This window comes from Dama dama, chromosome 31 (assembly GCF_033118175.1).
Source record: "Dama dama isolate Ldn47 chromosome 31, ASM3311817v1, whole genome shotgun sequence".
In the NCBI taxonomy this organism is placed as follows: domain Eukaryota; kingdom Metazoa; phylum Chordata; class Mammalia; order Artiodactyla; family Cervidae; genus Dama; species Dama dama.
The window spans coordinates 49,163,299-49,184,772 of NC_083711.1; the positions used below are offsets into that span (position 1 = coordinate 49,163,299).

Genomic DNA, 21,474 nt, shown 5'->3' on the forward strand with positions numbered 1-21,474 from the left:
CTAAATTATCTACTTGACTTTCATTTCTTAATCTCTGCTACAGCTTCCCTAGTTCAGACTTCCCCCTTCTCAAGCCTAATGCAAGCTAAAAATCTCTCCTGGCCCCAGATTAATCCTATTAAAAGATACTGGCATAATCTTTGAGGCTGTTTGTTTACTACTAAAATATTCAAGCAAGTAGTTCTTAAATAGTAATATAATTTAATTATATATCCTTTAACAGGACCTTCAAAATATCTATTAGGTGATCTCACCCAAGATATTCATTTCTTATTATTTATCTATTTGGACTCTCCATTCCAACCCATTAAAGCCAACTGCTCCCTTTCTCACACAACTTTCCCAAGACATTTCCTCTCAGTGAATGTGGCCATGCTTTTCTCTAACCCTAGTCTCTTGCTCTCTTCAAAATCTCTGTCATCCGACACAATTAATTATGAAAAGTGAATAAACTTCCTTACCATCTTCTAATGCGTGAGACCCAGAAGTCCTTTCTTCAGAAGCCACAGGCAGGTCAGTCTGAAGCACTGCTGGGGTGACAGAATGAAGAGTCAAGCCGCTAACGTCTAAAACCTCTGGGGAAGGACTGAGGCTCACCTTCGAGGGAAAGGCTAATTTGGATGTAGACACTAAATCACCCAAAGGGCTTTCTGACCAGAGTTCCCTGCCAGTGGCTGAAGGAAGGCCAGGGCTGAAACCAAGTGGTGAACTGCTGCTCATGGTGGATTCATCTGCTGAGGGCCATTCAGCTTGAGGGGTATTATCCTGGAGGGGAAAAAAGAGGCTAAATGATATCATAGATAAAAGAAACACATACAAGTAACTTCAAATAATCATCCATCCGTCTACATTCCCAGATTTTACAGGGACAAAAGGCAATGTAATATTGGGGAAGGGGTGGGGTATGGGCTCTAGAAGCAAACAGATCTATAATTAAATCCCAATTCAATCACTTACTAGTTGGAAAATCTAGAGAAAAATCATGTATCACTTGAACCTCACCTGAAAAGTGGGAAGAGATGACATATCATCTTTAAAAGATCCCAAACAAAGTGAGTTTGTGGGATAAAGCATTTCTCTTGCTTTAGATGGTTCCTTTCCCTCTGTCTTATTACTGTGCTTTAAATACACAGACGTTACTAATATCTTTACTTTGTTGTCAAAAGCCTAAGCATGTTGCTCACAGCAGGAAGAACAATCGGTAATTTTATTCACCATTCTGAAAGGTATTAAACATTAATTATAGGTCTTTCATTTTTATAAGAAGTGCCACCAAGTGAAATGTGGTCTCTTACCCTAAATAAGTAGCCATATCTGCAAATTATAGCAATATCTGTGAATTATAGTATCACCTTTACTAACATAGTACTAATCCTATCTTAAAATTTAGCTGGTGGCTCAGGCAGTAAAGTATCCGCATGCAATACAGGAGACCTGGGTTTGATTCCTGGGTTGGGAAGATCGCCTGGAGATGGGAATGGCAATCCACTCCACTATTCTTGCTTGGAGAATCCCATGGACAGAGGAGCCCGGCGGACTACAACCCATGGGGTTGTAAAGAGTCAGACACGACTGAGCAACTAAGCACATACTCAGGAATAGAAAAGTGGACAGAAACACAATCCTTGAACATATTAATTATTTAATCCTGTGAATACCAGTTTATGTAAAAAAGTTTAATGACGATGTTAATAGGTAAAATGGCCATGACACTGGATAAGAGTTTATATATTCCAATATATGCTGAATAACAAAACCCAAGAAGTGTCATATGCATAGAAGGAATGCATAAAATATTTCCTAGGTGAAAAATGAAAAAGAAAAATAGGAAAGATCAATCATTTTCTACTCTAAATAGCATTAAAATCTCATGCAGATTTCTTAAAGACACCAATACCCATTGCACACACCACAGCGATCCTAACTTAACTGGTCTAAGGGTGGGACCAAGACATGGTATTACACTCTTAAAGGTTCCTCAGTAAAGGAGGGAGCCTCATCACATGCCCACTGTATTATTCCAGCCTGGGTTTCTAAGATACTTCTTTAGTTGTTGAATCATTATATTTTCTCATTAACTGGAAACTTTAAGAAAATTTCCACAAGCATAAACCTGCCTGAAAACTAGAATTCATGGAATAGCTATGAACAAAATGAAGTCCGTGAAAACTAAGAATAAGAAACTCTGAATAGAATCCCTTCCCCCTTCCTCCAGGAGATTCTTGCCAGGGGTGGTGAACTTTCACTGGCACATGCGCTCAAGCCTAACATGCTTTTTAAACAAAAGCACACAATTTTAAGGTGGCTAACTATAGTTTAGTCTATGGCCATGAACTAACTCAACCTACTAAGCTATGCAGGGACTCAACTCAGTTACATCACCTAATTTGTCTTTATACTTTGCTTATACACTTTCCCTTGTCTCTCCATCAAGGGTCCACACGATGAAGCATTAGATAGCACACTCCCCCAATCACAAAGGAGGAAACAGGAGGCAAGAAATTACTGAGCATGTCCAAATCCATCCCTTCTTCTAGTGACAAATGCACAGTAGATCATTGGGAATACATAGAAATACTCTCAGTTTCATCCACTATTTCTGAACTAAAAGCACTAAGTCAAGTAACTAATTTTCTTTTGTGGAACTCTGACACCAACACTTCCTTCCCTGTTCAGACTCTTTTAATCAGGTCCTAGTTTAAATGGGCCATCCTGTTGATTATTTTTATCTGTCACAACTCTAGCTCCTTCTCTTCGCTGATAACTTCATCACCCCCGCTCCCTTACGAGCTGTCTTCTGTTTGAGTTTGCATGTTTAGAAGCAGAAGATCAAAAAACCGGGAGAGTGAGAGGTTAGGGTGTTTCTTTCCTCTAAGTCTCCACACCGTGTGTCGTGCAGTAGCTACGTCCCCCTACAACTGAAGCTTCCACTCTTACTGGGCTCTGGAAACTGCATTTCTAAAACTCAGTGGACGGGAATGGCTTCTCACTGCTGTTGGTCTCGGCACACTTCGAGGTTTCCTTTTTCATTCTCTCAACCTCACACTACTACCCAGGGGGTTCTGCTACTACGGAAACCCTAACTGAGCCATGTTCTGTAGTGCAATGTATTTTAAATATCCATAAAAGTTTGCATCATTTTTGTCAAAAGGTGATTACAAGATTTGTGATGAAATACAAATGGCCAGAAAAGGAGGAAGAGAATGGATTAAAACAACAACATGAACAAAAAAATGGTATCATTCTGGCAAAATTTAATTAGAAATAAAGAATCTAGACAGTAAAGAGGGAAGTGATGGAAAGGGGATGGTGCAATATTAGTATATATTTTTGGCAATGTGACTTGGTCAAAAATAGAAATTAGATAAAGACACATCTGAGCATTAGACTGGAGTCTAGTGATCTAGGTCTGATGAACTGAATATATAGAGAAAAGCAAAATATATATCAAAGGAAGAGGAAAACCATCCTCAAAATACCAGATGTTAAAAAAAAAAAAAAAAAAAAATACCAGATGTAACTGCTGCAAATGACATATTAAAAAAAAAAAAGAATCATTTCAGGATAAGAAATTACCTCTTGGGAATTCTCTCATCAGAAGTGAACCTGAGGATATCAAAACTTGATTCATGAGTAAGGCCAAAAAGATGATTTAAATCAGGGAAAATATTTCTGGCATTCTTCTAGTAAATTTTAATATTTTAGAGTATGTCATCATCAAGAATAAATTTAACCTTCATAACTTCATAACTCTATATAGTGAAAGTAGCTTGTGATCACTGACATACATACATGGTGCTCCTATATAACCTGGCACCAAACAGATACATAAAGTTGCCTTATATTTCTGACTAGAGAGTCTAAAAGTTTCTGGGCCCTCAAAAATGAGCCAGAGTGATGTTAGCAAGATGAATGAGTAAGACATCCCCAACCCACACTCCCCTCTCAACAACAGCAATTTGCACCCTTTGTGGACAAAAGTGCCTTTGTGGGAGCTGCGGGATTCAGTCCTGTATACCAAGGGACCCAGAAGGAGTCTGACCCACCCGGCACATTGGGTTATAAGCATACAGACTTCGGTCCTGGCTGTGGACCTGAGGTGGCCCATGAACTGGCTCCAGCCCCTCTTGGACACAATCTGGGAGCCACTGGAGAACAATAACTTGGAACATCAACCTTTGTGGAGGTCTAAGAGTCCAACAGAGTAGCTCCAAAAACACCACTAAATCCAAGTTCAGACACACTGCTGAGGGTAAGCGAGACAGTTTCACTCTACCCACCTCATCCTTCCCACATGGCAACGCAGCCCAGGGCCAAGAGAGCATCTCTCTGCACAAGATTTCTGCACAGAGGAAAGTGAGAGCGTGTGAGTTAGTCTCTGGCCGCCCCAGCTGTGCAGGTCCTGGTATTTCTCTCTCACTCTGTCCTGAATACTGAGTTGTAAGATGCACAACCAGGGGCTGGGAAGTGGCTGAAAGAAGGGCAGCCAGGACTCTGAACGTATTAAAGGGATACAGACCCTACTAACTGCGTGACGGACTCCACCATGAGTTGCCAAAACGCTTTGCCCATTGATCCCCCTTCCACAGCCCACAGGCATCTCCAGGACTGTGTGCGCCTCACCCCCACACAGCTGCTCCACCCCAGGGCTGGTTCCTTGGACGCCCTCCCCACGGCAGAGAAAGCGAGCTCTGGCAGACAGCTAGAGAACGGAAAGCCAGCCTGCATCTACAGGCCAGAGAGAGATGACAAACTTTAGCGTCTGTACGTCCCTCGAGAAAGCCAAAGGAGTGCAGCCATCACTCAGCCCAGTACATTGCAGGGTCAAGAGGGCACACAAGCCTAAGAATCTGCCGCAAGAGGGGGCAAGAAGCACCGAGAAGGTATATCCATAGGAGGTCTGAGAAAAACAGAAAGAAATACTCACATAGTTACATGAAAAGATATTCAAAATCACCTTTGACAGGGAAATGCAAATCAAAACCACACAAAGCATCATCTCACACCTGTTGGAATGGCTATTTTCAAAAAATATAAAAGTGCTGCCAAAGGTATGTGGAAAAGGGACCCATGTGCACTGTTAGTGAGAATGTAAATAGGTACATTGTGGAAAACAGTATACAGTTTCTTCAAAAAAATTAAAAACAGAACCACCATGTGATCCAGCAATCCCACTTCTGGATATGGCTGAAGGAAACTAAATCAGTCTGTCAAAGAGTTATCTGCACTCTCAGGCTCACTGCAGCATTATGCAGAATAGTAACATATGGAAACAACCTGTGTTCATCAGTGGATATATGGATAAAGATATGCTACATATATACAATGGAATATTATCTAGCCATGAAGGAGAAAGAAGTCCTGCCATTTGTGACAACATGAATGGACTTGGAGGGCATTAGGCTAACATTCTAACATTCTAACATTAGGCTAAGTGAGATCAATCAGAAGAAAAGCTCAAATACTGTATGATACCACTTACACGTAGAATCTGAGAAAGTCAAACTCAAAAATGGTTGTAGAATGGTGTTTTCCAGGGGCTGGGGGTGAGGAGATGGAGAGATATCAGTCAAAGAGCACAAACTTGCAGCTACAAGCCGAATAAGTTCTGGGTATCTAATGTACAACATGGTGGCTATAGTTAACAGTACTGTTATAAACTTGAAATTTGTCTAAAGAGTGACTCTTAAATGTTCTTACCACCAAAAAAAAAAAAAAAAAAGTATGTGAAGTGATGGAGCTGTTAACTAACTCTACTGTGATAAGTACTTCACAATATATATCAAATCATCATACTGTACACCTTAAATTTATACAATGTTCTATGTCAATTATATCTCAAGAAAGGGGAAATAAAAAGAACTGCCTAGATGGAGACAGCAATTCTAGAGTTCAATTCCAGATAAATGAAAAGAAAACAAATTGAAGTCTAGAATGTAGAAGTAAAACAAATAGAAGCTTCTGTTTTGCCAAAGGTTCAGTGCTTTATAGGGCCATCCTTTGCTTTACAAAAATCTTATGTTAGGAAGCGGGGTAGAGCATGCACGTATATGTGAACATAATAAAAGTACCAAATTTTATAACTAGAAAGACTCTTAAGAATCATTTAGTCAAAACTGGCCTATTAAAAATAAGGAACTGAGGTTCACAGATGGGAAATGACCACAGTCACAAAAAAAATAGAGAAAAAAAATCTGAACTAGATGCTGAATTACTAGAATTCTGTCCTTGGGCTTCACTCACCATATCAGACGTTTTGTTGAAGAATATCTACAAGTGTATATACCCAGAGGGCAAAAGGATTTCCAGAGGAGAAACAAGAGCTACCAGACTTGGCAGTCAGTTCTCATCCAGGCTGGCATATGTGCACAGATCCAAGACTCAGGTGAAAAAAGAGCAGAGAAAGGAGGAAAGACCATTTTCTAACATTTAAATGTCTGCTATGGTGAATATAGAAGCTATTTGTATGTAAGGGCAAGTTTCTTCCTTTCTCATTTTTTTCTATTATCCTAAAATTATATATGTAATTCAATTTTAAGTAAGAAAGCCATTTAGTCAGTACTAAGTTCTGTCCCTCAAAAAAGTTGTTATGATCATGAGAATCATACCATACCAGAGAATTCACTGGCTTTCCTCTTAGTTATCTAAAACCACTCCCAGAAATGTGTTAAAGCCACCTCTGCTTCCAGTTGAGTCAGGTATATTTATATTGTTGTAATTCTAGGTGTGCATGTTTTCAAAATTCTGGGAGAGATGACTAAGCTCCTCGACCTATACTTAAGAATTTGAGTTTTATCAGACAGAGCCTATGACCTGACGACATATTAGGAAAGGTAGTTGAATCCTCAATGAAAAAGAAATCCTCAAGCAACATACATGATTTCAATACACCTGTAAACTAAATTCCTTTTCATTTTATATAAATTAAAACAATAAACAATTCTGTAATGAAAGTTAGGCCACAGGTAAGCAACATAAAATGTGAAGTAAAACAACTTGATTCTTGAAATAAATAAAGAAGACTATCTATTCCAAACAAGTACCCCCTAAAAAAAAAATGGCATGGCAATAAGCTTGCTCATAAATTTTGAAAGGTAAACACATACATGCCAGGAATAGCACTTCATTTATTTTTATATGAATAGATGTTCCCATAGCAAAAAATTCAACTCCTGAATTCTTCTTTTAGTTCAATGTAGTATATCAACAAGTTCAATATTATACTGGCCAGGTTCAGTTCTGCTAATGCCAACTGAAAAGCTTGCTGAGTGCTATAGGAAGCATACTGTGCAACAAGTGATTTTCCAAATCAGAAGGCCAAAAGGTGTCAAACTCAATATCCCCAAATTACTACCTCTAAAATAATTTCTAAAAATAAATCCTGGTTAAAAAAAAAACAACAAAAAAATTCACTTCTATTAGAGAGGACAGAAAGGAAGGAGGCAGAGGAAGGGGAGAAGCAATAACCAGACACTTCTAACTAATCATACTTTTCTTTCATGTCTTATTATCACCCATTAACATTCCAACGTCTCCTCACACTGAAAAACCAAGGAGTTGGCTTAAATGCACATAGAACCACAGAACAGGCAACATAAATGAACAAATGAGTACAGTTAGTCAGTGTCTGCCATAACTAAACGGGCAGCCTCTTTCAACCAAGCTCCAGCCACTTCTTGCAATGGAAAACGTAAACAATGATATCGGATCTTCTGGTTTTCAAAAGAAGTTGAAAATCTGCATTTTTATGCAAAAAATCTCCTAATTTTTAAAAACTGGCTTTAAAAAAAAAAAAAATAGCCCCATAGCACACGCCTATAGCTGGATCTAGTCAGCTTACCTCCAGGTTGCAAACCCTGGCTTATATAAAATGTGTGTCTTTACATCATTCTGAGTGATCATCACAGACCTGTGGTGACAGAAGCCCTGACCAGGAAGGGATCCGAAGGAACAGAGGCTGGAGGCATGTGTTTGCAGGGGATCACCACTCCCCGCCACCACACCCTGAATGAACTCCGATGACAGCGTCACCTTATTTGTGTACCAGCCTGTCTACCACCACCAGACTGGAAACCACCTCTTGTAGGCAAGACCACACCTTATTCATCTGAGTCTCCCCAGCACTTGGCACATGAAAAGGACAAAACAAATATACTTGAATGAGTAAGTGGATGAATAAACAAACACCAAACAAATGTAATCTCCGATGTCAATCTCCCTCTAACCGTTTTTCTCCATTATGGAACTTGGTGAAAAGAGTATTTCCAGTGACTCCACATTTCAAAACTGAGTTTCTCTACACCTGAGCAGAAGCAACGGCTGCTCATATTGATGGTTAAGCCAGTTTGAGGCAGACTTTCTAAATTTCCACTGCTGGATGGAAGCCAAGAAACAGATATTTGAAATTAATTTAACATTAGTTTCTTTTCTGCCATATGAGACAGAAAAGAAGTCTCAAGAGGGTAGAAAGAGTGGGGAATGTAGAAGGGAATGTCCATGCAACTATGTGATAACAGAAGATCCTGGAATCGCTGTAGACAGCTTGGTCTTTAGTGGTACTGTGGTGGTTGTTCCACTGACACTGCAGGAAGCCACTTTCTTTTTGACTGGTGGCCTCTGGGTAGGTGTCACGGCAAGTGGAGGTTTGAAGGGACAGAAGTGTGCCCAGGGGAGTTGAGGGGTAGGAACAGAAAGAAAAGTTGATTCCATGCTGTTTCTGTGCAAATGGGAATGTTTTCTGCCCAGGACAAAGGGAGGCTGATTTAGAGTCCCAGGCAATATTTGTCATTTGTCAGCCAGGCACTATTTTTACTCTTCTTTCTCTCTTTTCCTTAGGCACACTGTTCTGCAGGCTTTGGAATCTATAAACATTTTCTTCAATACAGCCCCTGTAACAAAAATCTATACTCTGTACCTACGTACATCGAATTTATATTTCTGGGTAACTTTTAGAGAACAACTCAGTGGACACTTACAGTTTAATTATCACCAAACAAGTATGAACCACAAATAAGCTTTCTACCATTTGCGGACTTTGCAATGCCAAAATATATGGACTTCGTTTAACCACTGCAGAAGTCATAAATTATCTGCGGTTGGGTCCATGAGTTGACAACTATGAATAATGTTCCAAGGATGATGTAAGAAAATATTTGAAATAGGAACAGCTTGGGAAATCCATGATGCCAAAGTAAGCGGGTAGGTGTACAAAAAAGAGAAGTTTTAGAGCCTGGTTCTAGGCATAAAACACAGAAACAGGCTTACCAAAATAGACGGTAGGGCTTGCTGAAGACTTGAACTTTGAGTGTTCCAAACTTGGTCTTCACTCTGGGGAAGTAAAACCCCTCTCACTAAAGAAAGAATAACATTAAAGAAATTTTTAGTTGAGACACTACTGTGTTTAAGGTTCAGAGACAATTAAAAACCAAGTTCTTCCTTTTTATAAGCTTAGATTTGGGTAGAACAAATGGAAAGATCTTGCCTAGAAAACGCTTGATACTTTATTCAAATATTTTACTTATATTAGCACCATCTATCTAAATTATAAGATTCCAACATAAATATTCTTCCCACTGTTACATTTTGAGCACTCTTATTTTCTTTCCTTTCTCAAGCATTTTTTACTCTTTTCAAGATTCCCATGAAGTAACTGTTCTAAAATTGGTTTTTTTTATTTTAATAAGAAAGTTGAATTGAAATTCCACTTCATTTGGGTGATGTCAAAAATGGAGAAAATCATGCAAAACTATTTCCTTTTTGGCAGCAAAACTATTTCCTTTTTGGCAGAAAGTACCTTTGAAAAACAAGGTAAGACACCGGAGAGTTGATCACTATACCAATACTAAAGAGTCACAAAGTTAAGAGAGTAGATTATATGATTCAACTCAGTAAGATTTACTGTATCCTCACTACTTACTATAGACTTTGATGACATTGAGGCTATAAACATTAATAAAGCCAAGTTTCTTTTGTGGAAATGTTCCCTATGTCAGAGAGATAAATAAAACAATATGAGAGGCATTTATATAATGTATGTGAACACAGACAAAAAATAGAATGATTTTTCCTCGAGGAGAGAAGGAATCAATAAAAATTAAAAAGAAGGGGTTGTGAGAAAGGAGATCTGGTGTATACACTAAAAATAGAAGCAAAATCTCTCTGTATTTACCTGTTTCTACTGCACTGACACCTGGGTCGGGAAGATCCCCTGGAGAAGGAAATGGCACCCCACTCCAGGACTTTTGCCTGGAAAATCCCATGGACCAAGGAGCCTGGTAGGCTATAGTCCATGGGGTCGCAAAGAGTCGGACACGACTGAGCGACTTCACTTTCACTTTTCACTGCACTGACATAAAGGGATCAATCAAAAATCAAACTTTATTGTTGGAAAATAAGTACTTTCTAAAACTTTTTCTCGACTGTGTGTTCAGTTAACTTGTCTTCTATGGAAAACCAGTAGCACGAAATCAAAGATGAATATATCCTTTCATGATGGTCAAGTTACCTAGGAAGCTGCAGCCATTCAGAACTCTGAAGCTGTGTGACAACAGAAATGGATTTTGGGAACAAAATTCTGAGCAACGGAAACGTACATCTACTGAAAGGCAAAGCACCTGAACTAGTTTGTGCTGGAAATCCTAAAGCTTTTGTTAAACTTGCTGAGAGTTACTGACCTCTTTCTAGGACACCTTCTAGGAGGTAGCTCCACACAAGGCTCCACATAAAGATAAGACCTCACTATGCTGTCTGTAGGCTGCAGTCCATGGGGTCGCTAGGAGTCAGACACGACTGAGCGACTTCACTTTCACTTTTCACTTTCATGCATTGGAGAAGGAAATGGCAACCCACTCCAGTGTTCTTGCCTGGAGAATTCCAGGGACGGGGGAGCGTTGTGGGCTGCTGTCTATGGGGTCACACAGAGTCGGACACGACTGAAGCGACTTAGCAGCAGCAGCAGCATGCTGTTTATGGATTTAGGTTCCTAAACAGCCTCACTTTGCCTATTGCATATCTTAATCCTCATGCCATTCATTCACCAGAAACCCCTGAGTAATCTACCCGAATTAGGTGCATGGCTAATAGTCATTAGCTTAGTGACTATGAACTAAAACAGGGAAAGAAAAATATGAACTATCTGGAAATAAAGCTAAAGCACCATTAATATCAGGATGGTTTCTGTCTGATGCAGCCTACAGAGTGCTAAGAACAATATATATATATATATATATATATATATATATGGGGAATTTCGTTTTATGAGAATATACTGGAAGAGAAACTAAAACTATACAAAGACTTAATGGTTATACAACTTACCATTGATAAGCTGAAGGGAGTCAGGATCTGGATTCAAAGAAGAGCTCCCCAGCAAAAAATTCTGGTGCAGTGTCTCAGCAATATAATCTCTGAAGTTACTGATTGTATAAACAGCGGTGGGCTTATCATCCAGTTCTACAAGACCATGGTTTTCCACCTTGTTGGAATGTAGGCTAATTAGGTCCCAGGTGGTATTGCTGATAGCCTCCCCATTGAAGGTAACCGCATAGTGAACATCTATGCCACTGTGGATGACAAGAGAAACAGATTAGGGCCTGCCAAGGAAACACAAAGAAAGGAACTCTGAAGCCATGGAGAGCAAACATTAGACCAAGAGGGAGAGTCTCAAAAGGCAAGGATTCCATCACCTTTCTCTGTAGACTCTGGATGGCAACATTTAGCCACCCCCTTCTCCTTCCGGAAAACAGAGAGGTTATAGCTCTAAGAACATGGAGGCCACAGAGTCAGCCTGCATAATACCTGAGCATCTTCTTCCCCATGTTCTCACCCTGTCAAAATCAACTGTTCCTTTTCACTCTCAGCCAGCTACCTCCTTTCCCTATTAGGGTTTCTCCTCCCTGATTTAAAAAAACCAAACCAAACCTTCTAACTCCACCCAACAATGGGAAGTCCTCTGGAATCTCACTACTGTTGCCGGGTGATTTACGTACTCCACAACGGGGAGTGAAACAGCAAAGCAGCGTAATGACTGTGAGCTGAAACAGTTATCTATTGTGAGAGGAAAATATGAACTATTTGGAAATAAAGCTAATTGATGACTTGTGAGTCTTTTTTTTAAAATATCATGCTAGAATATCTTCTAATATGACAGCTACCTAAGTCTCTTGTTTGACAACCCAGACAATTTACAGTCCCATAAAGTTTAATAGTGAATTGTAAAAAACTTACTAAGAAGTGATGGTTTTTTGGCCTAGTAGGAATGATAACTCTAAAGTTTATGACTTAACTTGCCTGGAGGACATTCAGTAAATTAGTTAATACAAGTAACAAATTATTTGTATCTAATTTGGCAGGGCTTCCCTGGTAAAGAATCTGCCTGCCAATGCAAGAGACACGGGTTTGATCCCTGGGTTGAGAAGATCCCCTGGAGAAGGAAATGGCTACCCACTCTAGTATTCTTGCCTGAGAAACACAAGGATAGAGGAGCCTGGCGGGCTACAGTCCATGGGGCCAAAAACAGCTGGATACAACTTAGTGACTAAATAGCAACCTCTAACTTGGCAATCCCTTCCCAATTAACTATATATTTCTTCCAAATGCTCTAGAAACTAGCTCTCATTTTTCTGCTGGCTCCCTCATTAATGAGTTGAATAAAATTTTGACAAGTGTTAATAAGTAACTTCGTCTGGGAATGGGGCCTTTTCACTATCTTTCCACAGGCAAACAAAGAGACTATTTCTTGGAACAAAGGATAAAGTGAAAATAAATAAGTAGGAGTTGATAATGGCATTTGACATTTTCTTAAATAATCATTTTGAAGAAACATCAGAATATAAGATTTTTAAACCAATAGAACTACACCCTCTAGACCAACTCAGACTTATCTAACAGCTAAAAACTAACATTTTTGTAAGTGCTTACAATGACAGGCTATTTCCCAGGCTTTGTCTGATTTAATACTCATAACAAACATGAAGGTTTTATTACCTTCAGATTATTGTTAAGAAACTATGCTTTAAAGAAGTTAAAAGACTTGCCTAAAATTTCACAATATGTAAAGGGGTAAAAGTCAAGATTCAAACCCAGATCTGCCTGACTCTGGCACCAGCATTCTGAATGACTACATGACACTCAGGAACTTTAAACTCTTAACAGAAAAAAAGTCATCAGGAGAACAGCTTTGCTCTACTCATCACCCTCACTTCCAGCCAGTCTGTGAGACACAGCCATCAAAACAATACCCAACAAGTACTCCAAGGTCCTCCAGAGGAAAGGAGGGCACCACCCTCTCGAAGCTGAACCTCTGAAGGCAGACGTGCACGGAAATGACCTGCCACCTTCAGACATTCTGTAGAAGCAAAACGATGCCCAAACCACAGCACTCAAATGAATGAAGCATTTCCTCTTCTGAGCTCCCTTATATATTCCTTGATGATAGACTGTGCTGTTTCGTAGAAAGATTTTGTTTATACTGAACGCCTTGCAGTCTGTCCTTGAGTTTCTGTCTCCAATGTCTGACTTGGTACCGGGCATTCAATGCCTAGTAAATTAACAGAACTCTATACTTGCCTGAATATAGAGAGAAAACTCCAGCCTTAATTAAGGTATTCACATATCTTTAGAATAAAAAACTGTCAGGATAACGAGAGGGGTCTCATGGAGTCTAGAAAAAGGGCTACTTAACTAATTTATCCTACTATGAGTGAAAAGCCTGCGACAGTGCATTGTGGCTTCCTTGTAACACAGAACCCTAGACTGGAGATAGCTACAATAGGCTAGCATGACTTTGATACTGGCCATTAGGATCACCCAACTTCCCTTCTCTGATCTCAAGCTGGCAAAAGGAACTTTCAATCATAATTCCCTACAGATTGTCCTATGGGAAAAGAATGCACACGCTAAGCCAATGCAATAATTAGTCAGCTGGCAGACACACTTCTTGATTTAAATAGATCGCTCAGCATCCTAGAGAATGCACTGTATTTTGTAGCTTGGTAAGCATAAATTGGTCTTAAGAGACCTCTTCTTCCTGGGAATGCTGGCAGTTCTGGACGTGCCCTGGGTCTACAGGGGATGTCATGAAGGTGTTACCCCTCGCCTACCACAGAAGCGGTGAGGCACGATGTTCCTATCCCACGCTGAGTGTCATCAGTAAGGTTTTCCTCCCCAATTTGATAAGCTGTCACTTCCGATGGTGTGGCTTAGGGAACTTTAGAGTGGTAACCGAGCATCTCAACACTTGGATGCCTTGCTGAGAGATGAGACATCTGCTTGCCGTCTGTAAATTCCCTCAATCCCTTAATTTTTCCTGTCAGAACATGAGTAACTGCTGATCTCCTTTTGTAAAGAAATAAATTCAGTAAAATACGGTGAGAAAAAAAAAAAAGATGGCCCCAATGTGAAATTGAACAGTAAGAGGGACACCTACTGGTCAGAACTCACCACACCACATATGTCCTAAACATCCCTCACAATGCCTCGCTCCTAGTAGCTCAATAAATATTTTTGAAAATAATGAAGAAACAAGTGGTTAGTTTTATTCACTAATGTAGGCAGATACAACCATAGACTCTGTGACACTTAGATGACAGTATGTGATATTCTTGACTTAATCAGAAGGATGTTCAGTCTCTATGTATGCAGGTGGAGCAGTGGTAAAGAAGCTGCCTGCCGATGCAGGAGATTAAGTTTGATCCCAGGGTCAGGAAAAGCCATTGGAGTAGGAAATGGCAACCCACTCCAGTATTCTTGCCTGGAAACTTTCATGGAGAGAGGAGCCTGGCCGGCTACAGTCCATGGGGCTGCAAAGAGTCAGGTGAAACGGAGTACACACATCTTTCACCCTAAAGAGCATGCGTATGAACCTCATACATTTCTGTCTTCTGAGGAATCATTGTAGGGACACTGCTTCACAGGCAGAACATAACTCTGTGAGGACTGCATGCTCTTTCCAGCTCTGCGGGATGGCACATGCCTGCATCTCCAGAAAGATGAGCTTCTCCCCGGGATCTATGTCCAACCTAGTAACATGTTAACATGGGGCTTCCCTGGTAGCTCAGACGGTAAAGTGTTTGCCTACAATGCGGGAGACCTGGGTTCGATCCCTGGGTCGGGAAGATTCCCCTGGAGAAGGAAATAGCAACCCACTCCAATATTCATGCCTGGAAAATCCCATGGACCAAGGAGCCTGGGGGCTACAGTCCATGGGGTCGCAAAGATTCGGACATGACTGAGTGACTTCACATCACTTAAGACAGGAGCCAGGGATAAGGGGAAAAATGGAGGAGAGGAAATGGCTGTACCAGGTAGCACTCCAGTTGCTTCCTGGACTCGACAGAAAATCAGACAAGGAGCGTCAAGCTTCTACTGAGAGTCTCTCAAGTGCGCTGCATGCCTTTCAACATCACAGGGAGAAGATTAAGAGAAATGTTTCTGGATCAAGAAATCTGTGCGAACAGGCAGTCTGGGTTAGATTAGTGGCCTTACTCTTTACTGGCAAAATATAATTTTTCTCCCAATGTTTTCCTTGGACGTCTAAAAATAACACTTCTAATATCATCTACCTTGTCTGGTAAAGATATATTCATTAAAGAAGATAAAATGCCTCACAGAGACACTTCATTACCAAGTTTCTGTCCTAGAAAGAGAACTCAAAGAAATGCTTGAGGAATCAGAAAGTCATCTATTCTCAGATTTGAGAACTTCAGTGTGACCCAGAAGAGACTTAGTTCTGGCATGGTAAATGCAATACAGAGACATCTCAGGATGAAGAGCAGAATAGAAACAAGCCAAGAGAACAAGGAAGTACGTAAGATGCAGGATGCACGCCGAGGACAAAGCGTTATCCGACTGAAGAAAGCCGTGCTGCCTCTCTGCACTCAGCGACGCCAAATTAACCAACCATCACCACAGCATCCCCTTTCGCCTTCTAAACCGCCGCTGCTGCTAAGTCACTCAGCCGTGTCCGACTCCGTGCGACCCCACAGACGGCAGCCCACCAGGCTCCCCCGTCCCTGGGACTCTCCAGGCAAGAACACTGGGGTGGGCTGCCATTTCCTTCTCCAATGCTTCAAAGTGAAAAGTGAAAGTGAAGCCGCTCAGTCATGTCCAGAGACCCCAAGGACTGTAGCCTACCAGGCTCCTCCATCCACGGGATTTTCCAGGCAAGAGTACCAGAGTGGGTTGCCATTGCCTTCTCCAACCTTCTAAACTACACTGAAACAACTGCTATATAGAGGAGAGTATCTCTGACTGCTATTTCCAAAGACATCAGTCATGTGGAGAGGAAATTTATTCCTCACTTCAAATGCCCTCATTGGCTGTCTGACGTGCGCAAGTTTTAAATAGAAAAAAATAATGATATTGTATCTCATGACAATCAATCCAACTAGAGATTATTTCAAGAAACTCAGATATCTCTTCTTCTCTCACACTTCTATTAGGAAGAAAGTGCATACTAACAAGGCCTGGAGTTGAATTTTTGAAGTGTGGACACCAGGCAGATATTTTGTTGACTCACTTCAAATGGGTCCTACTAACTTAAAACAATGTTTGCAACTTGAAAGAGGTGCAAAGCAAACAGAAAACTTCATGTGTATAGAAACACTTATGTAGAGAGAGAGGTTATATATATAATACATAGACTATTTCTGGGCTACACATTCACTTATACACAGCTCAAAATAAAAGTATACCAAAAAGTTATGAATAAACTCCACCAACTGGTTAATATCCAACAATACTGAACAGTTTTGGAAACGGTACTTAGGTTAACAATTCTATCATAAAATCTAATGGCTTCATATTGAATTGTTGTCTGTGCCCCCATAGAAAACTCAGCACTCAGCAACTGAACACCATTCTTTGACCAGAGGGTTCACACCAGAATTCAGTTATGTTTTAACAGTCTAGTCTTCCCAGTTCAGTTCAGTACAGTCGCTCAGTCGAGTCCAACTCTTTGCGACCCCATGGACTGCATGCAGCACTCCAGGCCTCTCTGTCCATCACCAACTCCTGGCGTTTACTCAAACTCATGTCTGCTGAGTCGGTGATGCCACCCAACCATCTCATCCTCTGACGTTCTCTTCTACTCCCACCTTCAATCTTTCCCAGCATCAGGGTCTTTTCCAATGAGTCAGTTCTTTGCATCAGGTGGCCAAGAACTGGAGTTTCAGCTTCAACATCAGTCCTTCCAATGAATATTCAGGACTGATTTCCTTTAGGATGGACTGGTTGGATCTCCTTGCTGTCCAAGGGATTCTCAAGAGTCTTCTCCAACACCACAGTTCAAAAACATCAATTCTTCGGCGCTCAACTTTCTTTATAGCCCAACTCTCACATCCATACATGACTACTGGAAAAACCATAGCTTTGACTAGACCTTTGTTGGCAAAGTAATGTCTCTGCTTTTTAATATGCTGTCTAGGTTGGTCATAAATTTTCTTCCAAGAAGCAAGCCTCTGAATTTCATGGCTGCAGTCACCATCTGCAGTGATTTTGGAGCCCCCCAAAATAAAGACTGTCATTGTTTCCCCATCTATTTGCCATGAAGTGATGGGACCAGATGCATGATCTTCATTTTCTGAATGTTGAATTTTAAGCCAACTTCTTCCCTCTCCTCTTTCACTTTCATCAAGAGGCTCTTTAGTTCTTCTTCACTTTCTGCCATAAGGGTGGTATCATCTGTGTATCTGAGGTTATTGACATTTCTCCCAGCAATCTTGATTCCAGCTTGTGCTTCATCCAGCCCAGCGTTTCTCATGATGTACTCTGCATATAAGTTAAATAAGCAGGGTGACAATATATAGCCTTGATGTACTCCTTTCCCAATTTGGAACCAGCCTGTTGTTCCATTACAGTTCTAACTGTTGCTTCCTGACCTGAGTACAGATTTCTCAGGAGGCAGGTCAGGTGGTTTGGTATTCCCACCTCTTTAAGAATTTTCCAGTTTGTTGTTATCCACACTGTCAAAGGCTTTGGCATAGTCAATAAATCAGATGTTTTTCTGGAACTCTCTTGCTTTTTTTGATGATCCAGAGGATGTTGGCAATTTGATCTCTGGTTCCTCTGCCTTTGCTAAATCCAGCTTGGGCATCTGGAAGTTCATAGCTCACATACTCTTGAAGCCTGGCTTGAAGAATTTTGAGCGTTACTTTACTAGTGTGTGAGATGAGTGCATTGTGCAGTAGTTTGAGCATTCTTTGGGATTGCCTTTCTTTGGGACTGGAATGAAAGCTGACCTTTTCCAGTCCTGTGGCCACTGCTGAGTTTTCCAAATTTGCTGGCATATTCAGTGCAGCACTTTCACAGTATCATCTTTTAGGATACTTAGTAAATACTTGCTAAAATAATATAAACAAAAATGAGGAAGTCAGAAAGCCCTTTGCAAATGTAAGATATTATATTTGTATCTAATATGTGGTGGTGGTTTAGTCACTAAATTGTGTCCAACTCTTTGCAACTACATGGACTGTAGCCCACCAGGCTCCTCTGTCCATGGGATTTCCCAGGCAAGAACACTGGAGTGGATTGCCATTTCCTTCTCCAAGGAATCTTCTTGACCCAGGGATCGAATCTGTCTCCTGCATTGCAGGCAGATTCTTTACTGACTGAGATACCAGGGAAGCCCCTGATCTTATATAAACAAGGCAAAATGACATGGATTGACCTGGAGGTATTACACTGAGTTAAATAAGTCAGACAGAGAAAGATAAATACTCTGTTATCACTTATATGTGGAATCTAAAAAATTAAATAAACGAATGAACAAAACAGAAACAGACTCACAGATATACAGAACAAACTAGTGGATACTGGTGGGAAGAGGAAAGGGGGGAGGGGCAAGACAGAAGTAGAGGATTAAGGGATACAAACTACTGTGTATAAAATAAGCTACAAGGATATACTGTATAGCACAGAGAATATAGCTAATATTTCATAATAAGTTCAAATGGAATAAAATCTATAAAACACTGAATCACTATGTTCCACATCTGAAGCTAATACTGTAAATTAACTCTACTTCAATATAAAAATTAAACTAAAAAAAAAAAAATTAAATGAAGAAATGTTTTATCTCTAAACATCCCTGTGCTTAGCCTATGAATTTCCTTCATATATTCTATACTATGATTATTTATCTTTCAAGAGAAAGTAAATTTTAAACAAACTTGAATTCAAAGACAAAAAGACAAGCAACTTTCACAAAGGGGACTGACTATGCTTTTAAGAAACTCCAGAGAGCAGCTGTTTTCACAAATGAACTGTGATAGAAATCAGCTTTCTTCTTTTCATTTACCACTTAAAAATGACACTTGATTACTCAATGACAACAGTATATTTGAAAGTGCTTTATGAATGCCAATTTTTATACTAATTTTATTTATTTATTTATTTTTTTATACTAGTTTTAAATTAAGCATAACTTAGTATTTTAAAGTATTTGACAAAGGCTAATTATACAGCACAGGGAATATAGGCAATATTTTATAATAACTAAAAATGCAGTGTAAATGTAACCTTTAAAAATTATGAATCACTATGTAGTACACCTGAAACATACATAGTATTATAAATCAATGATACCTCAAAAAAATAAAAGTTTTAAAATAAAAATTAAGAGATTAAAAAATACAAGTACTTGTCCGTCAGCAGTCTATGATAGAAGTCTGTAAACTACAGCTTATGAGCTAACTCCAGCCCACTGTCCATGAGTTAATGGATTTTATATTTTTAAATGGTTGAAAAAACTCAAAATAACAATATCTTGTGACATGTGAACACCATATGAAAATGACATATCAGGATCTATAAATAAGTTTTATTGGAACACATCCATGGCAGATTCATGTCAATGTATGGCAAAAACCACTGCAATACTGTAAAGTAATTAGCCTCCAACTAATAAAAATAAATGAAAAAAATAAAAAATAAAAAAATAAAGAAAAAAAAATTTTATTGGAACACAGCCACACTCATTCATTTTCAATGTATTGCTTACACTACTTCCAAGTGAATAGATATGACAGAGCTTATATAGTGTGAAAAAGTATAAAATATTTAATAACATTTGCCAAATAACATTTGCCAAATAACGTTTGCCAAATGATCTATAAGAAGTTGGACAGTGATACTGGAAGTAATAAAAGGACTGAGCCACGTTCGCTTGGACCTAGGGCTACCGTATTTTCTAAACTACTTCCTAATTAGGTCAACAGTACAGAAAGTGTCAAAAGGTACTCTACCTGCCGTTTTCCTTAGGGGACCTGAAAATAAAAATCGAAAAGTGTTAAGCAGAGTTTAAGCAAGTTATAACTGTCATATAATTAATCAAAGTACAAGCTCTTCATGTATTTCCTCTGAAATGTTTCTTCAAATGAAAATGCCTGTATACTACTAGATAATGACAAATACCTGTACAATGAAGGAAGAAAGCAAAGGTGGAGAAAGTATTCTATTTTAAAATCTATAATCTTTACTGTCTTTAAACTTCTTAAAAATACTTTTAAACAATTAATATGTGGTTTTCACTTTATAAATAAACTTTTTTCAGTAGATGAGCAGAGAACTCCAGCTGTTGGCATTAACAAAATTGGTAACATTGTTGGGGGGATACAATGTTAAATGTTATGTGTTATGTATACGATGTTACAACACCAATGTCAAGTGGCATTAAAATTAATGAAAAGAAAATCAGATAACATATACTAAGATTCCAAGGAGTTGGGAAAGGTCCAAATTGACTAACCTATAGGATATTGCATAGTCTTTAATATTTATTTACTGATTTTCTGTATCAGACACTTAAATGGACTTTCCAAATGTCAAGAACTACACCATGCATTTTACAAAAATTACTTCTTTTAATCTTCATGAAAATTCATTAAGGACCATGAATATCCCCATTTACAGGTAAACAAACTGAGGAACAAAATCACTAAATAATTTACCCAAAATATTTCAAAAGTATTTTTAAATAAAGCACGATTCATACAATATTGTATATATTACTTATATAAATGAGAAGTTAAAGCTTGTTAATTTACCCAAAACCATCCAAGCAGAAGTGCCAAAGGCAGGATTTAAACCTAGGCAAGTTGATCCCAAAAGTCATGTTGTCTTTCATATGCTATCAAATGAGAAAGGACTTCAAAAGCCTCAGTTTCTCACGGGAGCTTTAGTGACAACTGGAGACAGTATTCCTGCCAAGTGCCATGGCTGAACTGGGGAGACAGGTCATGCTGTGAGAGGGGATGGAGGATCAGTGAACCAGGCTTGCCCTTGCCCCTGCATCAATAACCAGCTGAATTCCTCAGAAAAAGTACATGCATTTCCTGTGCTCCGGTTTCCCTACCAGGAAAAACAACGAGGATAATAGTAACTGTCTCACAGCACGGCTGTTGGGATTAATGAGTTAATATGGATAGAAGGCCTGGCACGCTATAAATGTTATGTAAGTGCTTGCTGTTGTTTCTGGAA

General features: G+C 39.4%; 1 protein-coding gene across 1 annotated transcript in view; it reads right to left on the reverse strand.

Moving 5' to 3' along the window:
- Positions 1-21,474, reverse strand: part of IMPG2 (interphotoreceptor matrix proteoglycan 2) — a 75,080-nt gene that overhangs the window by 20,338 nt on the left and 33,268 nt on the right. The window contains exons 9-12 of the mRNA XM_061134144.1: positions 20,241-20,261; positions 11,317-11,561; positions 9,265-9,350; positions 462-765 (exon numbers count right to left, since the gene is read on the reverse strand). Coding sequence (XP_060990127.1) covers positions 462-765; positions 9,265-9,350; positions 11,317-11,561; positions 20,241-20,261 — 656 coding nt within the window. The remainder of the gene's footprint in view (positions 1-461; positions 766-9,264; positions 9,351-11,316; positions 11,562-20,240; positions 20,262-21,474) is intronic.